The 24,885-nt window shown below is 36.6% G+C and overlaps 3 protein-coding genes across 5 annotated transcripts in view; all 3 read right to left on the minus strand.

The window, feature by feature from the left end:
- The window catches only part of LOC134651346 (organic cation transporter protein), a 499,346-nt gene that overhangs the window by 343,485 nt on the left and 130,976 nt on the right, over positions 1-24,885 (minus strand). The gene's annotated exons all lie outside the window — the stretch shown is intronic.
- On the minus strand, positions 130-3,744 carry LOC134651801 (organic cation transporter protein-like). Of its 2 annotated transcripts, none has more exons than XM_063506911.1 (4): positions 3,636-3,744; positions 2,743-3,099; positions 1,374-1,781; positions 130-1,287 (listed from the first exon to the last, which is right to left on the minus strand). In XM_063506911.1, the coding sequence occupies exons 2-4, from the start codon at positions 3,090-3,092 to the stop codon at positions 561-563; spliced, it is 1,485 nt and encodes a 494-aa protein (XP_063362981.1). In that variant the 5' UTR covers positions 3,093-3,099; positions 3,636-3,744; the 3' UTR covers positions 130-560. The 2 variants fall into 2 exon arrangements, with proteins under 2 accessions (XP_063362981.1, XP_063362980.1); XM_063506910.1 differs by lacking the exon at positions 3,636-3,744 and adding an exon at positions 3,171-3,189.
- Positions 6,361-22,992, minus strand: LOC134651802 (organic cation transporter protein-like). Of its 2 annotated transcripts, none has more exons than XM_063506913.1 (5): positions 22,852-22,992; positions 10,625-11,009; positions 9,379-9,786; positions 8,933-9,170; positions 6,361-6,978 (listed from the first exon to the last, which is right to left on the minus strand). In XM_063506913.1, coding segments are annotated over exons 1-5 (1,461 nt in total). In that variant the 5' UTR covers positions 22,853-22,992; the 3' UTR covers positions 6,361-6,549. The 2 variants fall into 2 exon arrangements, with proteins under 2 accessions (XP_063362983.1, XP_063362982.1); XM_063506912.1 differs by lacking the exon at positions 22,852-22,992 and adding an exon at positions 12,394-12,494.

The following is a 24,885-nucleotide window of genomic DNA, read 5'->3' on the forward strand; positions in this document are numbered from 1 at the left end:
TTTCATTAGATAAAAATAAGATGTGTAACAAATTAAGACAAGTTGTGTAGATAAATTATATTCTGTGAATTCTCATTATATGCCAAAGATTGTACAGACCTACTTATTTAGGATTATTATTTAGAACACAGGAATATACATTAACCATTCCATTATCACGTACATACATATTTTAAGATTATAAATGCCTTAAAATTAGATATCACATTCGCGTGTTTGTGTGCTTTCTTTGTGTCCTCTGTATAACGTCAAAGAAATCCTTATTCAGTTTGTATCCTGAAATTCTGAGATTGCGCTTGAGGTGATAAAAGCAAAACGTCGCGTCGGCATACAGAGAATCAGTTGAAATAACATCATTCCACTTCTCGGTATCACTGCCATGATAACAATCGCCTCGTTCTTTACAATTGATTTCAATAGCTTGGAAGAAATATGCGGGTGTCCATTAAGTACTTACCTACCAAAGGTTATATTTTGGTGACACACAAGATATGATATGAGATTAAGTCAAGTTATATCATAACTTGATAATTTATTGTGCTAATTATGAGTGATAATTATTACGAAACTGGTGATGGTGATGAAAGGTACATTTTTTCAGATGACCTTTTGTCTTTGTCTTCTACCTGGTCTATTGCGTTCGACAAAACAACTCCTTTAGTTTCTGGGAAGAAACAACACAAAATCGCAGCTCCAAACGCCGCGGCACTGAATATTAATATTGACGCCCATTCTATGCCGATATTGACCACATATGGTGCTATGAATCCACCAAGTCTAGCGAATACCGATGAGAAACCCAATGCAGAGTTTCTCACTACTGTAGGAAACATTTCCGATGAATACATATATATTTGCATGAACGCAGTGTAAACACCCATTTGGCCGATTATGGCAAACATTAGGGTGACCCACTGCAAGTGGCTAGGGACTAAGACGAAAACTACGAAAGATGCCCCGGCGATAGCGAAGCTTCCAATGAGAGTCGCTCTCCTCTTGAAGTGCAATGTGGCAATCACCACTATGATCACTCCAGGGGCGTTGCTGGCGGCCGTCACTATCACGTTTACGTACAGGTTACCCTGAAGATGACCCACGTACTGGTTTATCCCGAAAAAGGTGTGGGAACAGCACATCCAGACTAACGCAGAAATAATAGTGTATTTTCTGATCTTTGGCGTTTTGAACAGATCGATGTAACTGCCATGTTTGTTCTCGTTTGTCGACATTGATTCCTTCTCAACTTCGTTCACAATGGTTTCGATATTGTCCGTCGGGCGATTGTTTCTGAAATAGAACGACTCATTAAGTCTTATTATAATAAAATTAAACAAGGTATTATACGATTATCTAAGTTATTTTTCGTTGCTTACTTTTTGGCTATATAAGTAAGAAGTTCGATGGCTTGCTTTTTCCTTCCCACGGTAATGAGCCACCGGGGAGATTCCGGCAGCATCCAGTAGAACGCGAGCGTGAGCAGCCAAGGCGCGCCCGTCACCAGCTGCAGGGGCCTCCACTCCCTGACGAAGTACGCTATTATCGGCAGCGCCACGTAGCCCGATACGTAGGGGACTTCGCACAGCCCCATGATGTAGGGTCTCATCGTACGCCCACTCAGCTCGACCAAGAGGACAAAACAGCAAAGCATGGTCCCGCCGAGCGCTGTGCCGATCAAGAACCGACTGACCATGAACATCCAGTAATCAGTCACAAACGCTGAAAGTGTGACAAATACTGCTTCAAGAAACAGCGCTAGCACAACAGCGATTTTACGTCCATATCTAAAAAATATTTATTAACATATTATGGCCATCATCATCATCATGGCGATATCAATAACGATTATATAATCATATAATCAATGACTTTCTCTACATTAATTATAAACATATCTACAGACTTGCATAATTTTGCCAATACCTATCAAGTTGGAGTCACGGTTAGGTTAGGTTTGTACGTGGTCAACGGAGATGTTGAATATTTCAAGTAGTACTTTGTCATAATAAACTTTAGGTTCAAGCAAAGGTAGGTGCTATTTCACTTTAAAATAACTAAAATTCGTTTAAAGTAACTTTAAAATTCGTAATAGATGAGAACTGGAATTAGAATTTATGTTCTTATGAACGTCTCAGAAGAAGGAAGGTCAGAGCAAGGAAAAATGAGGATACTAAAATGACAAGGTTCTAAGTACCTACTAACGCCATTTTTATATTTTGTAATAATTTCACGGGTCCACCGTGTTTACGGTAGGGTATCAAAGATCAATGAAAGCAAAGCAATATTTTTTTCTACTATGTATTAAATAATTGCAGTGAGAATACTGACAAAGGCAACCTTGATTTTGACGCGATTGTGAGAATTATACATACAGTACTTACAGCTTACTTTACTATGATAAGTAAAGGTTCTTACTTAGTTGCTCTGAAAGGCATATTATGTTCATAACTACACTGAAAACATATTCTTAATGTTTATAATACCTACCTACAAGTATTTACCTAGGTAGATAAAATATAATAAAGGTATTTGTCCTTAACTGCCTACGTCTAATAGCATACCTAGGTTGTGATTATTGATTGACAGAAAATGCAAGGTTAGACCATGACAATATATGACAATGTGTGTGTGTCCATACAAGGCCGTATACTGCCCTTTTTCTATAGAACAATTGATATATATTTTTTGCAATAACATTAAGTTAACTATAAAAATTCACGAAAATATAAAAAAAAATCAACTAACCTGTCTGAAATGTGTCCAAATGCTAAACTTCCGGCTAGAATACCGATCTGGAGTATAGACTGTGCTAAACTCGCCAGGTGACTCCTGTTGCATATAAGGTTCCATTCGGTCGTCACCGAGCTGATTATGGTGCTCTGGTCATACTCCGGTTGTTGGCAAGGGCAGTGGTTGGTCACATTGAAGGCGTCTGCATCTTTACACACGAACTCGACGCTAGGAACTATAAACACCACATTCACCAGCTGGAATTCAGCTGGATACCGTCCTAGAGTCACCAGAAATAATATCCACACTTGATATCTCCCGAATCTGCCAATAATTTGCTCAATGCGATCTTCGGTGAATGACATTTTTCAGCTGAAATTTAAATAATCCGTAAAATAAATACAGCTATTTAAAGGCAACAATACGGGTTTAGTAGGTATTACACGGTCTTTTGATACCTATGTATATTCGACAGAGTTCGTCATTGAACGAGGTTTGGATATGAACTGAAATAGCGTTACGTTTTATAAATATGGTATTCATATGGTCCCATTAAAACATCGTTCACAAAAAAAAAACACTTTGCCTACACAATAACCACTGTGATACACATAAATAAACACATGGTAAATTACTTACCGAACTGGCTAAGTATGATTTATTTTTAACGTTTGTACTAAAGTCGAACTGAATATGTTTGAACTAAGTTTTTCCATATGCCTCGATGATCTAAAACACGTGTGAAACAAATGTAGAAAAGTAACGACGAGTTTTATTCCGGGCTCGCGATCGTAATAAATAGCTAAGCGGACAAACGTCTTCGCCCGACCCACTGTTATCGAGCATCGAGACGAAATGGCCGGAATGTATCATTCATTATACTACGGCTCAGGTATATGTATGCTTACCATGAAATGTTGTGGGATAGTCCCCCTCCAGTAACCAAGGAGAAGTACGATGCATCACGCACCCTTTGTTGACCGCTCTGGCGCGTCAAAATGTATAAAGTAAGTATTAGTATAATGTATAAGAAATCGACAAACCACATATACTATTGTTTATAAAACGAAAACAAATGAGTACAAGTGAGAGTAGGGTAGGTTATATTATAATGTCTTGGTAAGTGCATAATTAATTATTAAGAAATAGTAACAGTGCGTATGAAAGAGTTACAATTGTGAATAATGTTTTTCACTGGTACTGGAACTGTAAGTTTTATTATTTATAACTGCGGCTGACTAGTGTTGATTCCTGAATGCCGAATGTACGGAGTGCACTCCAACTCTATTCGCTGCAACATAATTTTATTACATAGGTACTCAAGTCTAATCTAACCATATAAAATGCCGTGTTTATTGTATGCAAGTAGGACTTTAGTAGGTACATTTAGGTACCTATTTGTTCAGAGTAGTAGCAGTAGCACAGAATAAGTAGGTAATAGTACCTATAGTATTATCATGTAGTATAGTTTCATTTTGAAACATGTGGTTAGTGGATTGAATGGCGTAATTAATAGCTCACGTGTTTTCTTCGTTAGTGATAATCATTAATCGAGGGAGCGATGTTGGACGCCTTATATTTAACTTTAAGATCTTGGTTTTGCAGATTTTTAACCGATTTCAAGATTTCGAAAGAAGAGCCTATTGTTAGGGTTTAGTACCTACCTGATGCTAAGGAAAAAATGCAACCCTTATCACTCGGGTGTCAGTCTGTCCGTCTGTAACGTCTGTCTCAGGCAATCATGACAAATTGATGTGAAATAAATTAATAAATCGTTTTAAAATTAGGTAGGTAAAATATTATTAATGTTTAACCCTCGTCGTGTGTTGAAAATCTCGCAACGCTCAAGTTTCAATTTTGGAGTCTTTCGCTTGCTCTGGTATCAATATTAGCACGAGCGGTTATAGTAGTTTATGCAACAGTGATATAATAAGGGTTCTTAAAATTCAAGGGTCGAAGTTACAAAACGAGACGTAGTCGAGTTTTGTAAAAAAAGACCCGAGAATTTTAAGAACCAATTATGAGCTGTTGCATACATTACTCTTTCTATGACAGCTGCAGCAAAAAAAAAAAAAAAGAGTTATTATTAAAAAAAAGAGTTATTATTTAAAAAAAATTGAGTTATTATTTAAAAAAAAAAGAGTTATTATTTAAAAAAAAAGAGTTATTATTGTAAATGAAAACATACCTCTTTCAATCAAGATGATCGGAACTTGTATCTTTAAAAAAATAAAGCAGTTGTATTATACTCATAAGATGACTGCTAGCAGTCATCTTATGAGCCTATAGACAAATCATTCAAATGACATTGCTTTAGATATCACTGTCAGTCATTTAATTGACACATTTAAGTGCTGGAGTAGAAAAAATAAATAATAACTTTCCCCCTTGTATGCAAATGGAATGAACCCCCATTTGGACTGCCAAAGGTCTCGCGAATTCGTTTTGTTCTTTGTTTTTGTGTGGAATGTTAGGTTCGAAGACTTCAAAGAATCCTTTCCTTTGATGTGCGCCAATAAATGACAATATCATAAAATAAAACATTCGCATGCAAATAACCATTCGCGAGTGTGACAAAACTGTGCACTGTATGTGGGATGTGGGGATAATTTTTCGCTAAATCTGATAAATTGACACACATCATGCACACAAATTGTTAACTATTAATATATCCACATGGGTGACATCTTTGGTTTTAAATTGTGCATGACCCATTTAGAATACTAAGAGCACTTAACTGTACCGTACTTATTACTCAGACCAATATTAGATAGTGTGTATTGTATCTACTCGACTCGTAAGAATATTAGGTGCCTATACATTATAATCTTTTTCTACTCCAGCACTTAAATGTGTCAATTAAATGACTGACAGTGATATCTAAAGCAATGTCATTTGAATGATTTGTCTATAGGCTCATAAGATGACTGCTAGCAGTCATCTTATGAGTATAATACAACTGCTTTATTTTTTTTAAAGATACAAGTTCCGATCATCTTGATTGAAAGAGGTATGTTTTCATTTACAATAATAACTCTTTTTTTTTTTTAATAATAACTCAATTTTTTTTAAATAATAACTCTTTTTTTTTAATAATAAGTCTTTTTTTTTGCTGCAGCTGTCATAGAAAAAGTAATGTATGCAACAGCTCATAATTGGTTCTTAAAATTCTCGGGTCTTTTTTTACAAAACTCGACTACGTCTCGTTTTGTAACTTCGACCCTTGAATTTTAAGAACCCTTATTATATCACTGTTGCATAAACTACTATTATTTGTTTTTATAATCCTTGATAAGAATGACGATAAATTGCATTTGTAAATGTCACTGCCGCCGCTGCCGCTGTTTAAGGTGAGGTTAAACGGTTAGGTACCTGTTAACATAAAGTACCTATTGTAGAAGGGAAAATGCTGTTAGTCGGCCAAGTGGGTAAAATAAAAACATGAATAATAAAATGAACATTTTCTTTTTTATTTCCTATTAATCCTTTACGTAATACACATATTTTTACAAATTATCACAGCCTATGAAATAATAGACCTTTAGTCTTGAAAATAGACTACTGTCAGTAATTAAATATATAAATGACAAAAATGATTCCATTTGCACCTGCAAGCTGCAAGTCAGCTGCTATCTGGCTGCTATCAACTTATCAGCCTGCCATTTACAACTTCTTCATTAATACAACCTTGTATTACTTTCGTATAATATAAGCCTCTTATTTATGAGAACGTCACTAAACGATTAACAAAAATTATATTATCATAATAAATAAAAGGCACGAATGAATATAATACTCATCGATATTAAATTATTATAGGTCTCACGCTTCACCTTCTTCTATCGTGTCAGGCAATATTCGTCCCCTCGTATCAGGTAAAAGTATGCAAAGTCCAGCGCCAATGAGCGGCGTGATACCGAAAACTAGAGGCGGCAACCACGGGCTGGTTGAAGACAGGGTCGCTACAAATGGAGCGACCATGGAACCTACTCTGGCTACAGTCGAAGACAACCCTACCCCGGAGTTTCTGACGACTGTGGGGAATATTTCTCCAGCGTACAAGTATACAGTGGAGAATGATATGCTCATGCCCCAGAGACCGATGCAGCCGAGCGAGAGGTGGCTCGCCCCTGAGTGTGGGACTACGGTGATGAGTAGGCAGCTTAGCCCTGTGATGCAGTTGGAACTGATAAGCGTTATCTTCCGCCCGAGAACTCTGTTCGCGTAGATAGAGATCAAAGTGCCTGGGACCTGGAAAGAAATAAACAACATTAAGTAAATATTATTACTAAAGACTTTGCTGCAATTTAATGACGTACTCTCGTTTCTAAGTAATGTTGACTAAAACATTTGACTTTGAATATTTTATGCTTTTGACTTTGTCACTGCTTTTGTCACGTGACCATGTTATAGGATTCTGACGATTCTGTGTTACAAAAAATGTTCAGTTCAACGGTGTTTGAGATACGACGTCTAAACAAGGAATTCATGGGATCAAATTACTACGATACCGAGGCGCTCGTGAACTACTGAGCTAAAATAATGTAACACAAACACGTGTAATGGTTGTATAATTATGACATATGACGACGATAGCAGATGTGTTGTGGTTGTGATTGCTAGCAACTCTAATTCAGTACTTAGTTCGGGGATTATTTACCTAAACTGGTGTATTTACCTACTAATGAAAGGCGATATACCTAAGTTGCGTAGCCTGGTCAGTACTTTCACAAAAGTGCATGAACTCCAGTTATAAAAATTCATCCCCAAATTTTGTGAAAAAAGTTTGAAACGATTTTTTTTGTGACTAAACTTCTTAGGAAGACACAACATTATAACATACGACAAGTTATTTCAGCGTTTTTAAAATTCTTACCCTAAGGGGGTTAAAAGGAGGTTAAAAGTTTGTAACGGGAACAATTTGATTAGGTGGGTAAAGGAACTTAAATCGTAGGTAGACACAATATTAGAAAGCAAGAAAAGTAATTTCTGTGCTTTTGAAAATTCGTCCCCTAATAGGATTAGAAAGGGGTTTGAAAGTTTGCATCAGGAACAAACATTTTGAGGGACTGACTTGAAACTTCGAACCCTTTAGAAAACAAGATATGTATAAGTAGGTAGGTAAGGTAATTAATATGAGTGTTTTTGAAAATTCATCTTCTATGGGGGGTTTAGTTAAACTTTGTATCGAGAAAGAAAATGTTTTAGAGTGAGTTTTGGTAAATTCTTCCTGTACCCTTACAGGAAATTGACAGATTGAGAGGAGGTTGACAGTTTGTATTGGGAATATTTTTTTTTAACTGCACAAAGTTCATGCAGAATTACAACAACCAATATAAAAATCCACGCGAACGAAGTCGTGGGCAACAGCTAGTTATACAGAGTGCTTCCTGTAACAGGAGCAATAAATTAAACTGTAGGCTGTACTTCTCAAACTGACCAACATTTGTTCAGCAACTTTTGAAAATAACTCTGGTTTTGATTTTTATTACACTTTAAAGTTTATTCTAAGACGCAATGTATTGCTAATTTTGTTATGTTTAAAGCGTGACAAGCAACGTCAAACACACTGATGTCAGCGTACATTGAAGGCAATATTTATTTTGTATGAAAAAGAGGAAGTCTAAAGGATTCATAATTTTTAAAAGTTGCTGAACAAATGTTGGTCATTTTGAGGAGTACAGCCTACAGTTTAATTTATTGCTCCTGTTACAGGAAGCACCCTGTATAATAATTATCAATAAGTATACTCTTTTGTAGTGATGTTACACAGATCGTAATAAATATGCAAACGCCTGAAGTTAAGTACGTAGCATGCATTGTGTTAAGATCTCATCAACGGCCGCCGGGAACGCCTGCCAGAAACATTCGGCATAATTGTCTTAGAATAGAATAGAACATATTGGCATCTCCTTTAGAAACGTTGAAACTTCCCTTCCCTTATAATATATTAAGCATATATGAAGTATATTAGGTATTGTTTAAGGTATACACGTAGGTATTCCGTTTAGAAAGAGTAAACTGATAGTTGTGAGCGCGTAACTATATATTGTAGAGATTCCCACCTTATCGTATAAATTTTATGCTTTTATTACGTGGTCTCTTAATCACTTTTTTACGTAGATATGTTTGATAAATACATATTTAAATATACTCTTCCTAATTCTGGATATCAGTGTACATCCAAAAGTTATTCAGCGCTCACCTGTATAGCTGCAGAAATAGCGACATTAGTGAAGATGTTCCCGCCAACATGTCCGATGTACTGCGACACGCCGAAGAAGCACAGCCCGCACACGAACCAGTTGAAGCAGATGGCCAGCGTGCGCACGCGCAGGCGCGGGTGCGCGAACAGCGCCAGGAACGACACGTGCGCGGGCTTGCTCACGTCCACGCTCAGCTTCTGGGTGGTTGAAGAGATGTTTTCTGTTGGCCGACCGTTTCTGAAAAATGAGGCATATTTAAAAATTAAATTAAAATGCCATATAAGAAGAAAATCGAGAATAAAACAGCTCTAGAGCTTATGATATCTACCTACTTAATTTAATAACCCTAGCTGTTGTAAAGAACGTCATTATTTATATTATGTACGTCATCAACTCATCATAATGATCAAAACTCAATTAATATCAAACACAACCATATGTTTACCTTTTAGCAGCGACTGTCATAATCTTGACGGCTTCATCAGTCCTTCCAGCAGTGATAAGCCATCTCGGCGACTCAGGCAACAAATAATAATAGCTCAGAAATATAATCGAAGGCAGCGAGATAGCCAGTTGGAATTTATCCCAATCTCTAAGGTAGTAGCCGAACGCCGCCAGCGACAGGTGTCCGAGGTTGAAGGGTATCTGGTAAATGATGCCCACGGTGTCTCTGTATCTGGCGCCGATGAGTTCCATGGTCAGGACGAAGCTGGTGACCATGGTGCCGCCAGTGGCCACGGCGAGCATGAAGCGAAGCGCGGTGAACATGTACCAGTTCACCGAATACGCGGTCGCCACGCCTGATATCAACTGCAGGAACACTGCTGCTAGGAACGGCATTCGTCGACCGAACCTGCAAAACAAAATCGTAGTATTAACGGAAAAGCTTCACGAGTTCGGCTCATGGCGATTAGGTAAATATAAGGTAACATTTTTATCAACAACGATTTGTATGTATTGTGGGGTGATGAAAGTCTTATTTAAAAACCTTACCTTCATCATTGCCATAAATAATCTTACTTTATTACCATCGTCATACCTATTTCATTTATTCATAGCTTGTACAGCTTGAACGGTACAAAGAGTTATTGTTAATAAGTTTTTGTTAATTGTTAATAAGTCGCTACTAATTACAGATGCAAACGTGGAAACCTGATTAGGTTCGGACTTTTGTGCATATTATATCTCTTTTGTAGCACTTCTTTTATGTCTGAATTCACAAAAGTCGATGCGAATATATTAAAATTAACTAAGAATCTAATGTCATCAACTTAACACTTCATGTGATTGGTTTCTCACGTTAATTTAACGAAATATAAAATATATAATAAAAATAAACCTTTTTAAGTGCAATAAGACCACAAGGGTTATTTTTAAATATTATAAATAAAATAATTTCAAACATGAATGCTTTCACTGTTGGGTATAAAATTAAGTGAATGATCTATTCATCCAATCATCCCTACATACTGTATTATTATGAATTAACAGCTCCTAGCCTCAGGTCTCGGGTGATCGTCGTATTTCGCACATACAAATTTACAAGTAGGTCAATGGCTGGTAATCAGCAGACTGTCAAGTAATGGTTTCCGGAGCCCAACCCGAAGCAGGATGTGCCAATTTATGCAAACGACGAACATAACTTCTTGTCAAGATATCACTTATGAGCTTGACACCCACGTGAAACTTACCGATCGGATAGATGGCCGAAGACCATGTTGCCAACAAGGATGCCGAGCATGAAGAAGGTTTGCGTAAGATCTTTTAGCCACTGTCGTCCGCAGACTAGATCCCACTGCGACACGATGGTCTCTCTGAAGACAGAGTGGTCGTATTTGTAGCTGGTGCAGTTGGCGTGGCAGACGCTGTCGAAGGTGCTGGATTCTTCTGCGCAGGTGAAGTTCATCGGGGGTGCGAGGAAGATGATGCTCATCTGGTGCCAGGCCACGGGGAACTTCACGAGGAACACGACGAAGCAGACCCATATCTGCCACTTGCCAATGGCGCCGATAGCTCGTTCCAGCGGGTCTTGGCCCGTCTTCTGGCTTTCGGCGTCTTTTGTTTCATTCTCCACCACTGGAATTAAAAGATGGCTCAATTTAGATATTGATTTTAGGATTTGCAAGTAGGTCGACCATGCATGGGCGTAGCAAAATCTTTAAAATTGGATACTACCCTACTATTCAATACACTCTATGATACCATTCTACAACGTTCCGTAGATAAGACTGGTAACAGTTTACTTAGTAAACTTCCTTCAGTTTTATGGACAACGGCAACAGACCGTACTAATAAACGTATTTACTACTTTGCTGGAATCACATAGTCTGTGAGAACAAAACACTCATTAAATTTTCTAAGCACGTTTACAGTCGCTACGCTCATAGTTCAATTTTGGTTTCTAGCGCTTCCCGTTCGTCGAGTTCGAAAAATAGAATCCTGAGCGTTGCCAGGGTTTCAAGGCACAAGGATTAAACAAATTTTGCCACCGAGTGAAACACATAACTTTTCACCTCTGGTGTGGTGGACACGCAACTAAATACTAACTGTAAAATACCAAACAAAATCAAAGAAAACGAATTCAAAATGAATGTTTTTAAATATTTATCAATTTTATCATTCAAAATTTTATCATTTAAAAGTCAATTCTACCAGCCAACATAAGGAAACTACTCAAAATTTGCATTTAATTACTTTGCCTCACATGTGGATAAAATGCAACTTTCTTATCAGTTTTTGTACAATCAAGAGAGCCTTTTGTTTTGACCAGTTGGTGTGGTGAAAAATTCTAAAAACGTTCGACGTAAGGTAAACGTACTAGTGCTCGACATGCTAATGTCCAATAGATGACACCCAGCTGTCACCTCTATTTACGATTACTTAAGTTTCAAGATGTCATGTACTGGGACCGCGCCGAGCACTAGCGGGCGCAGTATGGTTCCATTTTTATCGCCTGTCACTATGCCCGTCACTTTCGCACTTGTTAGAACGTGACAGGCATCGTAACAAGCGATAAAAATGCGACCGTGCTACCGCCGCAGTACGTTTACCTTACAATTTTCACAATTTTGTCAGCATTCCAACAGCATTTCAGCAGCATTGTCAAACAAATCACTGTCAAACCAATTACGTTACTCGTAAATCTCAAAATGTAGTTAAAGTTAGATTGTCAAATACCGTAAACTTTGCCCTTTTACATAACTTTGCCCACCGCGTCACAGTTCAGTAAAAGCGAAATAGCTTAAAAGTAGTTACAGATACACTTTCTGAAGATAGTGAAGAAGGCACACACCGCACGCATTTAATTAGGTACCTACCTAAATCTGGCTATAAATAAAATGTATTTCAAAAGAATACCGTTCAATTTTGAGGTATTTCATCTGAGGTAAGTATAAAAGTATATTTTCGAATTAGGTAAGTAGGATTATTACAAAATTGTAAGCTCACTTACTCATTACACTCATTTCATTTATTTTCTCGGGCTCAGTGTTCGATGACATGTTGAAACGATATCTGGATTTACTATAGGTACTTAGAAGTTTAGGTCCCCGAGCCCGACTGATCGGGACGGAGTTGCGTCTTGGAATAACTGAATGGAACGGAGTTCGGAGGTGTTAATATCTTAGCAGGGGTGCTATCTAACACACTAGGTATATTGGATAATGTTAGACTAAAAATTGAATAATGACCTCTTGGTACTATGAGCGCATGCGTTAAATTTAACACTGCAAAACAATGCTATTTTTGGACATTAGAAAATGACAAAAGCTCATAAGAGCGATAGTTTCCTGAGACACAACTAATCAAACGAGACGGCTTTTTAGAATTTCATAGCGGAAAATCCTTGTAAGATTTTATAATAATTGTAAATAACTTCTCGCAATTAGAGTAATTAGTTTGCTATCATTCAGCTGAAGTTAAATGGGTCAGTAGGGCAGTTGCACGTTTACTCGGTCGACCGGAGATGTTCCACGGAATATTTACAAACTCGGTGGCGTGCAATGCCATTTGTTGTAGGTACACACGTCAATAATATGACGCAGAGTGCAATCATGTAAGTGACCCTTGTTCTTACATTAAAACTTACTTCAACGTTTATCCGAGATACCCTTTGACATCATTGAAAAGGAGCGTGAAATTGAAGTGATAGTTTATCTCTCTTATGCCGTTATCCTAGTTGCTTCCTCGGCTGCTACTGCTACAGAGACAAGGGTCCGCTTTCAGACTTTTTTCTCTTTCTCTTCACACAGTCTTTTGCTTCCTCTTGTGATACCATTGTAAGCCGTGTGTACTCAATCTTCGCCACGTTGCGTTTTGGAGCAAAGTTTATCAATGCTTGTCGATGCTTTTTCGACAGGAGGCCTAATAGTGTCTCGAGCCGTGAGACATTATATTTTAATGAACATTTTTAGGGTAAAAAACGGGACCCTATTACAAGACTTCGCTGTCCGTCCGTCCATCTGTCACCAGGCTGTATCTCATGAACAGCGATAGCTAGACAGTTGAAATTTTCACAAATGATGTATCTCTGTTGCCGCTATAACAACAAATACTAAAAATAAAATAAAATAAATATTTAAGGGGGGCTCCCATACAACAAACACGATTTCTTGCTCTATTTTTTGTTGATGGTGCGGAACCCTCCGTGCGCGAGTCCGACTCGCACTTGGCCGGTTTTTTAACTGCCAGGAACTTTTAAATCTTTTCCCTTATCATTTCTTAAATACCAAATTTGACCAACGGTCATTTTAATTACCTAAATTTATCAAAATTAGGCGATGGCCATGCGATTAGGCGCATTATCGAACGAACTTTGCTCTTAAAATAATATGTGTTGCAAGCATTAAAGAAAGGTTCATGACCTATTGATAAGGTTGTCCGACATCGAGCCAGCACGTCGCGGCTTTCAAGATAGCGGGCCGAGCCTCCAAGACCAATATTCTATGATAACATATTTAAGCATTAAATAAAACTATTAAAACGGATTATACCTATCACGTATATTGAATTTTATAGTTATTATTATTATTAAATTGACGTTTCGAAGTTTCGACGTTTCGTTTCATAACTTAAGCATTCATTATTCAAGGTATGGGGATGGGGAACATAGGAATGGCTACTCCTTTCATTGGAAAATTTAGAATTTTTTAAACCTATCCGTATTGCATTGCCAAAACTGCTTTCTGATTATCACTAGTGATAGTGAATCTAGATTCACTAGATATATGACGCAGATATTAAAATACTTACGTCACCGATAGGCGCATTGGAATGGTCTAGTGCAGCGGTCGGCAACCTTTTAGCAGCCAAGGGCCACATAGTAGTTAAAAAAGTTGACGTGGGCCGCACATTGTGACCTTATCAGGTATTGTAGTTTGTCAATATTACATACAAAATAGCCAGGGAGGCTCGCGGGCCGCAAGTGAGAGGCTGGCGGGCTGCTTGTTGCCGACCGCGGGTCTAGTGTTTCCTATTTATGTTTTTGATAAGTTATTTAATTTTCCTTCATGTAATTAATAGGTAGCTACGTTGTGTTTATCAATGGCGAGTATAGAGATCACGCCAGGGTTTCATGAACCGTTACACGAGTCGATGTAACATAACAGTGCCTATGTTATCTCTTCACCTCGTTCGAGATGGAACCCAGATTTAGCTAGTTTTTTCTTGGTTCGTATGTAGGCCTTTTCTTTCGCATTCCCATCGCTTTGCTTTGCATTTTTTAATGTCTTCAGAGGGGGTGTCGCTGGATGTAGCCGATGTAGGTAAAGCAAACGGTAGGCATCTGTTATAATTATACCATACCTACATATATTTTTATTTTTATAATCCGATACGAGTACATTGTAAGTCAAACAGTCAGTTTGAAAGAAAGATAAATAGGAATAACTATCTAGACATTCTAGACACGCGGCAGCGTGTCAAGCCAAGTTCAAAAGAAGAGAACTGGCGACGCACAGTGTGGTATTTTACTGATCTGGGCGGCCAATATTATTTTTGATGTTATATTGGTAGTTACAGTAATATTAAGCTAATATTTCATTTTTTAGCTATACGGTAAGAAAATTATGGTGAAATTACAAAAAAATAAGGATTTTTCAATATTAGCTCAAAGTAATATATGTACAAAGTATATACAAAAGTAACAAAAATCAGTCAGAAATCGTGTCACTTTGATCAGACGAAGACGGCTCTGTCGATATTTCATCTTCATCAGACACCATTTCATCTGTATGAGGCTCCATGGGAAGCAGCATCTCGAGAGTTTCTGTTGCGAATGGCTTTGTCTTTTTACGCGGTGTTGGTCTCATACCTGTTATTAGAGGATCCAAAGTCACGAGTAATCTGTTAAGTACATCCCTATTGCATGAAACCCTTGAAAACTTTCGAGAAAAGTTTTGACGGTATAGACGAAAATGTCTTTTGGTAACGTAAATGTACCTGCTAGCCAATCGACATTTTTTTAAAGATATAATATTCTTTATTGTGTGCTGCAGTCCATCTAGATCTCATTTCAGACTTGAACCGACTAAAATAATTATGCTTGATTTCCATTATTTGTTCATTATTAAAGTTTACCCTACCAAGCAAATCATTTTCGATGAAGTCCAGTTTACTTTTTAAATTTGGCAATTTCGTTTGCTGAATCAACTCAAATAACTTAGATCGAGTTATTAATTTAACATTAGATGGCCCTAGAAACAATAAAAAATCAAAATTACCAAAAAATAACAAATTCATAAAATCATACATTTAGACCATATAAGGTTTGGATGCCTAATTTTCCATTTTCCGGAGTGTTTCCGTGGAAAATCAAAGCTAAATCGTAAACTAGAATAAATGAGGTATGTGCTACATGTCCTATTTCTGCCGGGACACCTCGGGAACTACAACTAAATGTTTCCGATAAGTCAAAATACAAGCAAAACGAGAACGTTAAAAGGGTGTACTTTTGAATGACTACCATATCGTCATAACATAATCAATCCTATTAAAAATATATACAAATGAAACATTCTTACCTGCCATCATAACATTTAAGGTAACTTATTATATATTCTACCGCAAAAACATACAAATTCACTATTAAAAGTCACCCCGAATTTGATGTGTCGTTTGAGAAAATAAGTGCACTTCAAATACTTAATATTGCAACCAGCTATACGAGCATAGTTTAGCGATAAGGTCGAATACATTGACAGATTATAGTGCGTCGATGAGTAGACTTTCTGAACCTACCTCATTATTCTACCCAAAATCAGTTTTTAAAAATTGACTTTTGGCCGCCCAGATCAGTGATATACCATTCTGTGCGACGCAGCGGCCGTGTGTTATATTAAACTTTAAACGAACCATTTGGAGCTTATAATTGAAACTAGAACCCTTCAGCCACGAAACCTTATGATATATATTATTTTATAAGAATATATATAATATTTTTATTTAGTAATTAAATAGGCAGGATAAATTCACCTACATATAGGTTGTAATAATATTGGCAGTTTGTATGATAATTAGGTATTATTTGGTTTCTACTTGCGATAAAACAATTTATTTATGTATGGAATGATTCCTATAGTTATCAGTAATAATGCCGTCTGGAAGGAACACATACATATACTGATGACCTTTAGTGATTAAGCGTCCGCAAGACAACCCAATTATACCAATTAAAACATTATAAATAAATAAATAAAATATAACATTACAGAGTGATCATAGCATGGCCAAATACATAGTTGCTATAAAAATAGACCCTTTATCTTTATTATTGTTTTCTAATGATGTCAGTTGATTGCTAAAACTTACTTACTTACTAAAAGATTATGAAAATTATAGACAAAAGCCATGATATCAATTACACGTGATTGTAGGATTGGATTTTATTTTAAACTAAACTATCCAAACCTTCAATCTTAATCAACCATAATTATCTTGAAATTTTCTGCATAATGGATTAGATACTTAATTAAATTATCGATTATTAAATGTATGTACCTATATCACAGGTAACGGGGAGCATGTCGTCGTGTTTAGTTTGCTAGGCCGTCTTTCATAGTAACTTTGATAGGTTGAGATATAGTATAGGTAGGTTCAACTAATCCATTATAGGCAGGTACGGAAACCACCCAAGGTATAAACGCACCTTACTAAAGAAGGTTATTTCCACTTATTGATTGATATAAAGTTATATTTTATGGCGGTTGTTTTATTAAGATGACGGTGGTGTGGTGGGAATGGTTTTATGACCAAAAACAGTGTCAAGATGTCAATGTGTCCCTGTAATGTTATGGGAAAGGACATAAGGACAAATTATATTTCATTAGGTGTCAGTAAGGTTGTTAGGTGTAATGGCAGTGTGGATAGCTGTTTAAGTTCTCTCTCTTTTAAAATGCATGATTCTTTTTCTACAAATGGTATGCATCAGTCGGATCATCGACTACTGACGGAGGGTTACATAGTTTTGCGATTTTTTTGTACATACGACTACGAGTCACAATTGTTATCTACAAGTGAACTTTGGAAGCTAAATTAAAATTAGTGACAAGCACAAACTAGAGTATGACATGATATCGTTAAGGTGAGTATACTAGGTTACATTAGAAGTGCGAACATGTTTTTTAGACATAGTTTCCTCAAGCGCAGGTTTTCGTCAACAACAAAGTTAAAAAAATAATAAAAAAACGCTCGTCATTAGCCAAATCTGCCAATGTCGTTTATAAACTTAACGTTAAGGTGAGTTAGGTACATATAAACTGCGAAGTGCGAATGTGTTTTTTGGATGTAGTTTCCTCAATAGCAGGTTTTCGTTAACAACAAAATGAATAAATAAACAAAAACAAAAAACTCGCCACTATCCAAATGTCGTTAAACCAGCGTTAAATTGTTTTTAGTATGGCGTAACTTTAGCTTAACAGCTTTTTGAAAATCTTGAATGCTTTATTTATCGGAAGCACAACTAGTTAATTGCCTATTTTCACGGTGCGCGGCGAAACCACAACTCGGCAAGAAGTAAAAGACTGATGGAAAAGAGTTATATCACCCTTAAGACTCTTGAGATATTTATATGGGAACGTAACATTTCATGTAAATCGTATTGGCTTAAATTTTTTTTAGTGTGAGTTAAGTGTGGATTTATAAAATAAATGGACTTTGAAGCTTAATTTTCTTGCCGATTCTGTATATATAGTATTATTTAGTTTCTACTTCTTTTAAAGACCTTCGTATAGATTAATGTGACCATATCATTTACTTGATACGCTGACGAAAGACGCTGGTTTTCCCATACATTTTTACCTAGATTGTATGGATTCTTTTATTCTAACACGAACACATTTATTGGCACTTATAGGTAAATCAAAGTTAAAGTCAAATGGACTAAAATATTGATAAGAATACGAATAATAACGTTGTGGATATCATATGTACATATGAGACGTATTGAGAGTCTGCCCTTAGGCCTTAGTAGATATGAGCGCCGCGCCGGCGCGCCGCCGCCGCCGACAAAATTTTCGCGCCGCCGCCGCCGACGCTGCGCTATCGGCGTGGCATCGGCGTGACCTTGGTAGTTACTACTACTTTCAGAATCAGATAATATATTTTTAATCGAGTTTAGATCATTAACGGCGCCACTTCGAATAGTTTATAGGCATTCAAAAGGTATTTTAGGCCCGTATAATTCAAAAATATCGAAGACAAATGCAAACTTATCTATCTAGTAACTGCGCTACTAGTCTTGGAGAAACGAAATTATTTAATATCAATTTTAACATCAATATGCTTGTAATAGATATACTGATTTCCTTCCATTTTTATTGTGGAACGTTTCACATTACAATTTATAGGTTATATATATATATACACTAGATATATGTCAATCATAATGAAAAAATTAACTGTGATCAACTCTGGCTAACGTGAGACACGAACCCACATCTTTGGATTACCGATCCAATGCATAACTAATTTTGCCAGCTAACCATTCGTCATTTACCGCTACTTTAACCATTGCAAGCATTACCATCTTTAAAAGGTATAAAATGGGGTTAATTTTGAGATATTAAGCGTTTCCACGTTCAAACGTCCGGCCGTTGGCTTCGCACGGAAGGGCGCGGAATCGGGTCTCAATTAAACTTGGTCACTGTTCAAATTACAAGCTTTGCTCTCTCGCAGCTCAATCTTTGGCCTTGCATCGCTCGCATGGAATTAAGCCGCTATCTGAACCTGCAAGTTTTTGGCCCTGTTTGGAGCTCAACTTTCGGCCTGTTTTAAAACGCTTGAGCATTGGTCCTTATCCGATCTTAGCTCCATTGCAGCTCGCCCTTTGGCGTCGCACGGATGCGCCTGCAGGAAAGCTCCAGATCTTTAACACTATGGCTTCAGTCTTTATCGGCCTTCACCCTCGCTCTGCTCTCTTGCAGCTCGGCCTCGCACAGAAGCGCGCCGCAATCGGAGCTCCGGGCGTTCGGCCGTTAGCCAAGCTTACACTTGGCGTTCGATTCTTAGCTGTATACTTACCTGCAGCTCATCCTCTGGCCTCGCATTGGGAGGCGTCGAAATCAAGTCTTTGGTGTTCGGCACATGGAGCTCGGCGTTGGACCTCACTTTTTGACATAATTCGGTTTTGTTGGGTCGATATTGGTTAATGACGGAGCTCGATTTTCTTTGGACTGTCGACAAGACGTTTCTCTGATACAGTCAATCCGCAATTTTTAACTTAGCACAAAAGATAAGGGCCTCGCTAAGATCTTCCGGACAGAGCCTCGCCAAGATTAAGACCGCCTCTGATGCCGCGCGATACCGCTTATCCACAGTTTATACGATATCAATTTTTTTCGTACCATTATTCAATAAATTATCCTTGAAAATAAAGAATGCATTTATTTCATCAATTTCTTACAGCAAAAACATGTTTTTTCGGTAAAATTTTGGTTTGGATTCTGTTTTCATTAATCGAAGGTGTTTCAAGGTCACGCCGCCGATTCGCCGCCGCCGCCGACCAATTTTGACCGGCGCGCCGCCGCCGGCTATATGCCCATCGGCGCTCATATCTAGGCCTTAGTAAGTAGGTACTAATTGACATTGTGTGTATGTACCTAATTAAGGATTATAACAAGAGGACGGGCGTACTCGTGTGGTTGCGCATGTCATTAATCAACGCTTGTTTAAATGGCTATTATATTACTCAATACTCGTATTAGGGCTAAGGAAGTAATAGTAATAATATCTTAAGTAGCCGCAAATAGGTACATATAGAGAACGTTATTAGCCCATTAACGTGACAGCCGTGAATCAAAATGTTCAAAATGGAGTCGCAAATAAGAATTAAAATAGATCAACAAATAAACTAATATTTAAACAATTATAAGCTCAGTGGTACTATAATTTGTTGTGTGACGCTAATTAATCTGTAGGTATTGGTATTGCTATATAATAAGTGAGTGTTTACTCAGTAAGTAGGTAGGTAATAAAAGAGACAAAGTCTAGGTAAATACAGGGTGGTCCAAACATAGACGTCCAAATTTTTTTTTTAGGATCCTCACATCGTGGGCTATCAGAATATACCCCATATATGTTAGCCGATTTTTCGTAGTTTTCGAGTTATGAATTTTGAACTTTTAAATTTGTTAAGAAATTCCGGGATGAACCAAATAATTTATTTAAAAAAAACTATTGAACTTTTTTGAATGTTTCTTTTTGTAACACAATCGTTTACAAACAGTGCAGTTGCTAAAAAAAAATCAGCATCGTCACTTGACTGCGAGTTGGAAAAAAAACAAAAGTCAAAGTTTTACGTTCGATAACTACGAAAAATCGGCTAACATACATGGGGTATATTCTGATAGCCCACGATGGGAGGAAACTAAAAAAAATTTTTGGACGTCTATGTTTGGACCACCCTGTATAAGACCAGATAGAAACCTACTCTAAGGGGCATGAAACAGTTAAGCAGGATATACTCGTATATGTAAAATACCTAATACGATAGTTTTTATTTTTATTTTGTTTGTCTGAATTTATTCGTGGACCTCGACCATAGCACCAGTTAACGATATAGGTACTTAATATAATTATGTACCCGTACTCATGGCTAAAGTAGGTAGGTACCTAAATGTAAGATGCTCATAAAAACTTGATTGTTTCTCAAAAGTGGAGTGAAAGATTATTGGGACGAGATAAAGAAAGGTCAACATGATGAAATTTGAAACACAAGTTACAAGAATAATTTGATTTATCTGTGTAACGGTAACTACCCGATATAAAGTTTGTGAGATAATAAAGCATGGCATTTGTAATCAATTATTTAAGACATTTAGAGAATCAATCCACTTTTGGAAACCTAATGCAACAAATGGACACAGACATTATTTTTTAGGGAAGCGACTGCAATAAAGCTATTCATCCAGCGCTTATAAATAAATACAAAGCCACTTCAATTACCCCTTTCTCTCCCATCTATAAAAACCTACCTAGACGTTGACAGAATCAATGAGCTGTTTGGACGCTTAGCTTTATATGTTTTACTAGCGACTCGCCCCGGCTTTGCACGGGTTAACAAATTATACATAAACCTTCCTTTTGAATCACTCTATCTATTTAAAAAAACGGTATAAAAATCCGTTGCGTAACTTTTAAAGATCTCACCATACATAGGGACAGACAGCGTTAGCGACTTTGTTTTATACTATGTAATGATGAACAAAGTTAGCTAAACTAAACACAAACACATAAATATCAATCACCGTCTAAACACAATTAATAACGGCATGTTTCAAGGAGCGGCTTCTGAAAAAGGCACTGAGAGAGGGTGACATTATGTACTGAGTACTGATAGCTGGTTGAGTGCGGAAGCCCGCGGCCACGAGTGCAAGGCGACAGCCTCGGACGTTACTGATAAGGCTTGCTGACTATTTAGACACATCATTAACAATTTCAAAACAAATAAATACCTAACGATAATGATAGGTCATAAGTTTATTCAGTTTGAAATAGGTACCCTATTTAATTTTAAGGGTGAACTAGCTTACTTACACTTAATACTAACATGTAGCAGCCGTATCGGGGTGTTTCATTGTTTCGAATTTTCAATTTCATGTGACATCGCTTGAATGTGTTACTGAAGCTTCTATATACTTATAAATAAATTTTCAAAATTAGTAATAAGTAAACTTGGATTTTAGGTACTTGATAAATGATTTAATTAAGATTTTTGAGTGATTCTACCTCCCTTATTCCCAATGAAAAGTGGTGTAATTGTGTTTTAGACGCAAAATTCAATTTTTTGATTCGATTTTAGTATTATTATAGTTCATTATATTTTGTTATTTTACAAAATAAGTAGGCAGTTAATTTTCACGCAATGTTGAGATGTGTATGGGGTTCAGAACTCTCCTTTTCAATTTGTGCAACTCCTAAACGTTATTCTATTACTTTGATTTTTTTTAGTTCTTAGTTCAGGGAGACTTGATTGGTGAGCGAAGTCAGGAAAAATATCACTTTTTTCTCCATACAAAAGTGAAACACCGTATAGATGTAGAACTTTTACGCTTTTTAATTCACGGGCCTTGTGTTGACATTACCTATTTATAATAAAAATCATATTACATAAAATTATTCCGCACATACAAAAGAAAAAGAGCTACGTAGCTGTTTCCATAGTTTATTATTGGATGTAGAACCTTGTACCAATTTAAACTGCTTTAATTCTAATCCAAAAATAATTGTTTCTAATATGCTCAGATGCTAGAATCTAGTTAGGTATTTAAATAGAATTAGATCTGCATAAATTAGAATAAAGTAGGTATATACCTACCTACATATTTAGGATAGGAATTAATGTATAATTATTAATTAATACCTAGTTTATATATTTTTTAACAATTTGGTAAATTAAAACCTATAAAACGAAAACTGCACTTACTTTTTACTAATGTTCACTTCACTTTCAGCTAAAAATACACAAATACTTCACAAATGCGAAAATACACGTCAGCTGGACAGCAGGTGGTCGCGCAAGCCGTCCGCTCGGTGTGTCTATACGCATTGAGGAGTCTGCGGCTGCGCCGTCGTATATATCCTCTGGCGAATTTAGGTACCCAAAAACCGGACTTATAAATAATTAGTTTACTTATAAATAAACAACGAAGACGTAAAATGTCGTGACGTTCGGGGTTTAGAATTTATCTGTTATGTTATTTTATTTGTTATAATTATAAATCCACTCTGATGTACTCTATGTGATGTTTTTTTTTTAAGTTGTCCCCTATACTTTTTTTTCAAATTGGGATTTTTTATGTTATTTCTACTCAGAATCAGAGTTCTTTCTATCCTAATAGGAGAAAAAAAAGCGGCCAAGTGCGAGTCGGACTCGCCCATGAAGGGTTCCGTATTTAGGGGATTTATGACGTATTAAAAAAAACTACTTACTATATCTCGTTCAAACCAATTTTCGGTGGAAGTTTGCATGGTAATGTACATCATATATTTTATCATTCTCTTATTTTAGAAGTTACAGGGGGGGGGGACACATTTTACCACTTTGGAAGTGTCTCTCGCGCAAACTATTTAGTTTAGAAAAAAATGATATTAGAAACCTCAACATCATTTTTGAAGACCTATCCATAGATATACACGTATGGGTTTGATGAAAAAATTTTTTTGAGTTTCAGTCCTAAGTATGGGAACCCCCAAAATTTATGTTTTTTTTTCTACTTTTGTATGAAAATCTTAATGCGGTTCACAGAATACATCTACTTACCAAGTTTCAACAGTATAGCTCTTATAGTTTCGGAAAAAAGTGGCTGTGACATATGGATGGACAGACAGACGGACAGAAAGACATGACGAATCCATAAGGGTACCGTTTTTTGCCATTTGGCTATGGAACCCTAAAAAGTGTCCCAAAATTTCCATACATTTTTCGATCTTTCCATTCCGCGATCGCCATACAAACGTCTATGAAAAATGGTGACGGAATGGAAATAAAAACCTTATTAGGACACTTTTTTTCTCCTATTAGGATAGAAAGAGCTCGTGATTCTGAGTAGAAATAACATAAAAAATCCCAAATTTGAAAAAACAGTGTAGGGGACAACTTTCGGAGGGGGAGATGCGTGTATAATGATCCCTTAAAGTGAAATGATCCCCCCTTTTATCTGAGCAACTACTGATGACATCTATCTAAATATGCATTAAACGTCTTCCCCGTGACCTCGGCAGTTGCCTCTTAAAGTGTCATGGCGGTATGAGCACGTAGCGTGATTTTATTAGAAAATAATTAAAACATATACGTCTAATCTACGGTAGCCTATTTTCCGAATTCCATTACTTTTAGCATGTTGCGTTTTATTCAAATTATGTTTCACTGTCCGATCTTAATGTTGTTTATCTATACTTTAAGGATGTTTATACTGAAGAAAGTTGAATTTGATAGTTATATTTTTGTCGATATTTCAAATTTGGTGTTTGAGGTCAAATGATCCCTTTTCGTAGGCGTAAAATGATCCCTGGAATCATTTTACCCCCTAAGTAATTTACTACATATGAGCATTTCCTGTACAGGCCATGACATATCATGTCGCGAATTTATGTGCGCAAAGCCACTTACTTCCGAAAAAATGACCTTAGGAAGAAATGGTAAGGGCTCTTAATGCGATAAAATTATGAATTGCCTTTTAAAATAGCAAGCAAAATCTGTGCCCCTGACGGCGTTAAAAATAAGGTCAAAATAGAAAAAAAATAGCACTCATCTTCTGAAAATAAAGAAACGCTGGAATCGACTGACTTAAATGATTAAAACGTAATAAATCTTAAAATCTTGATATTACAAAGGAATCATCTGTGATTATTTTAACTCTACCCTAGGGATCGTTTTATACATACCTATGTATAAAATGATCCTTTAGAAAACATAACATAATTATTTAAATATATAAAAAAAACACGAGAAATAAGT

The sequence above is a fragment of the Cydia amplana genome, chromosome 10 (assembly GCF_948474715.1).
Source record: "Cydia amplana chromosome 10, ilCydAmpl1.1, whole genome shotgun sequence".
Taxonomy (NCBI): Eukaryota; Metazoa; Arthropoda; class Insecta; order Lepidoptera; family Tortricidae; genus Cydia; species Cydia amplana.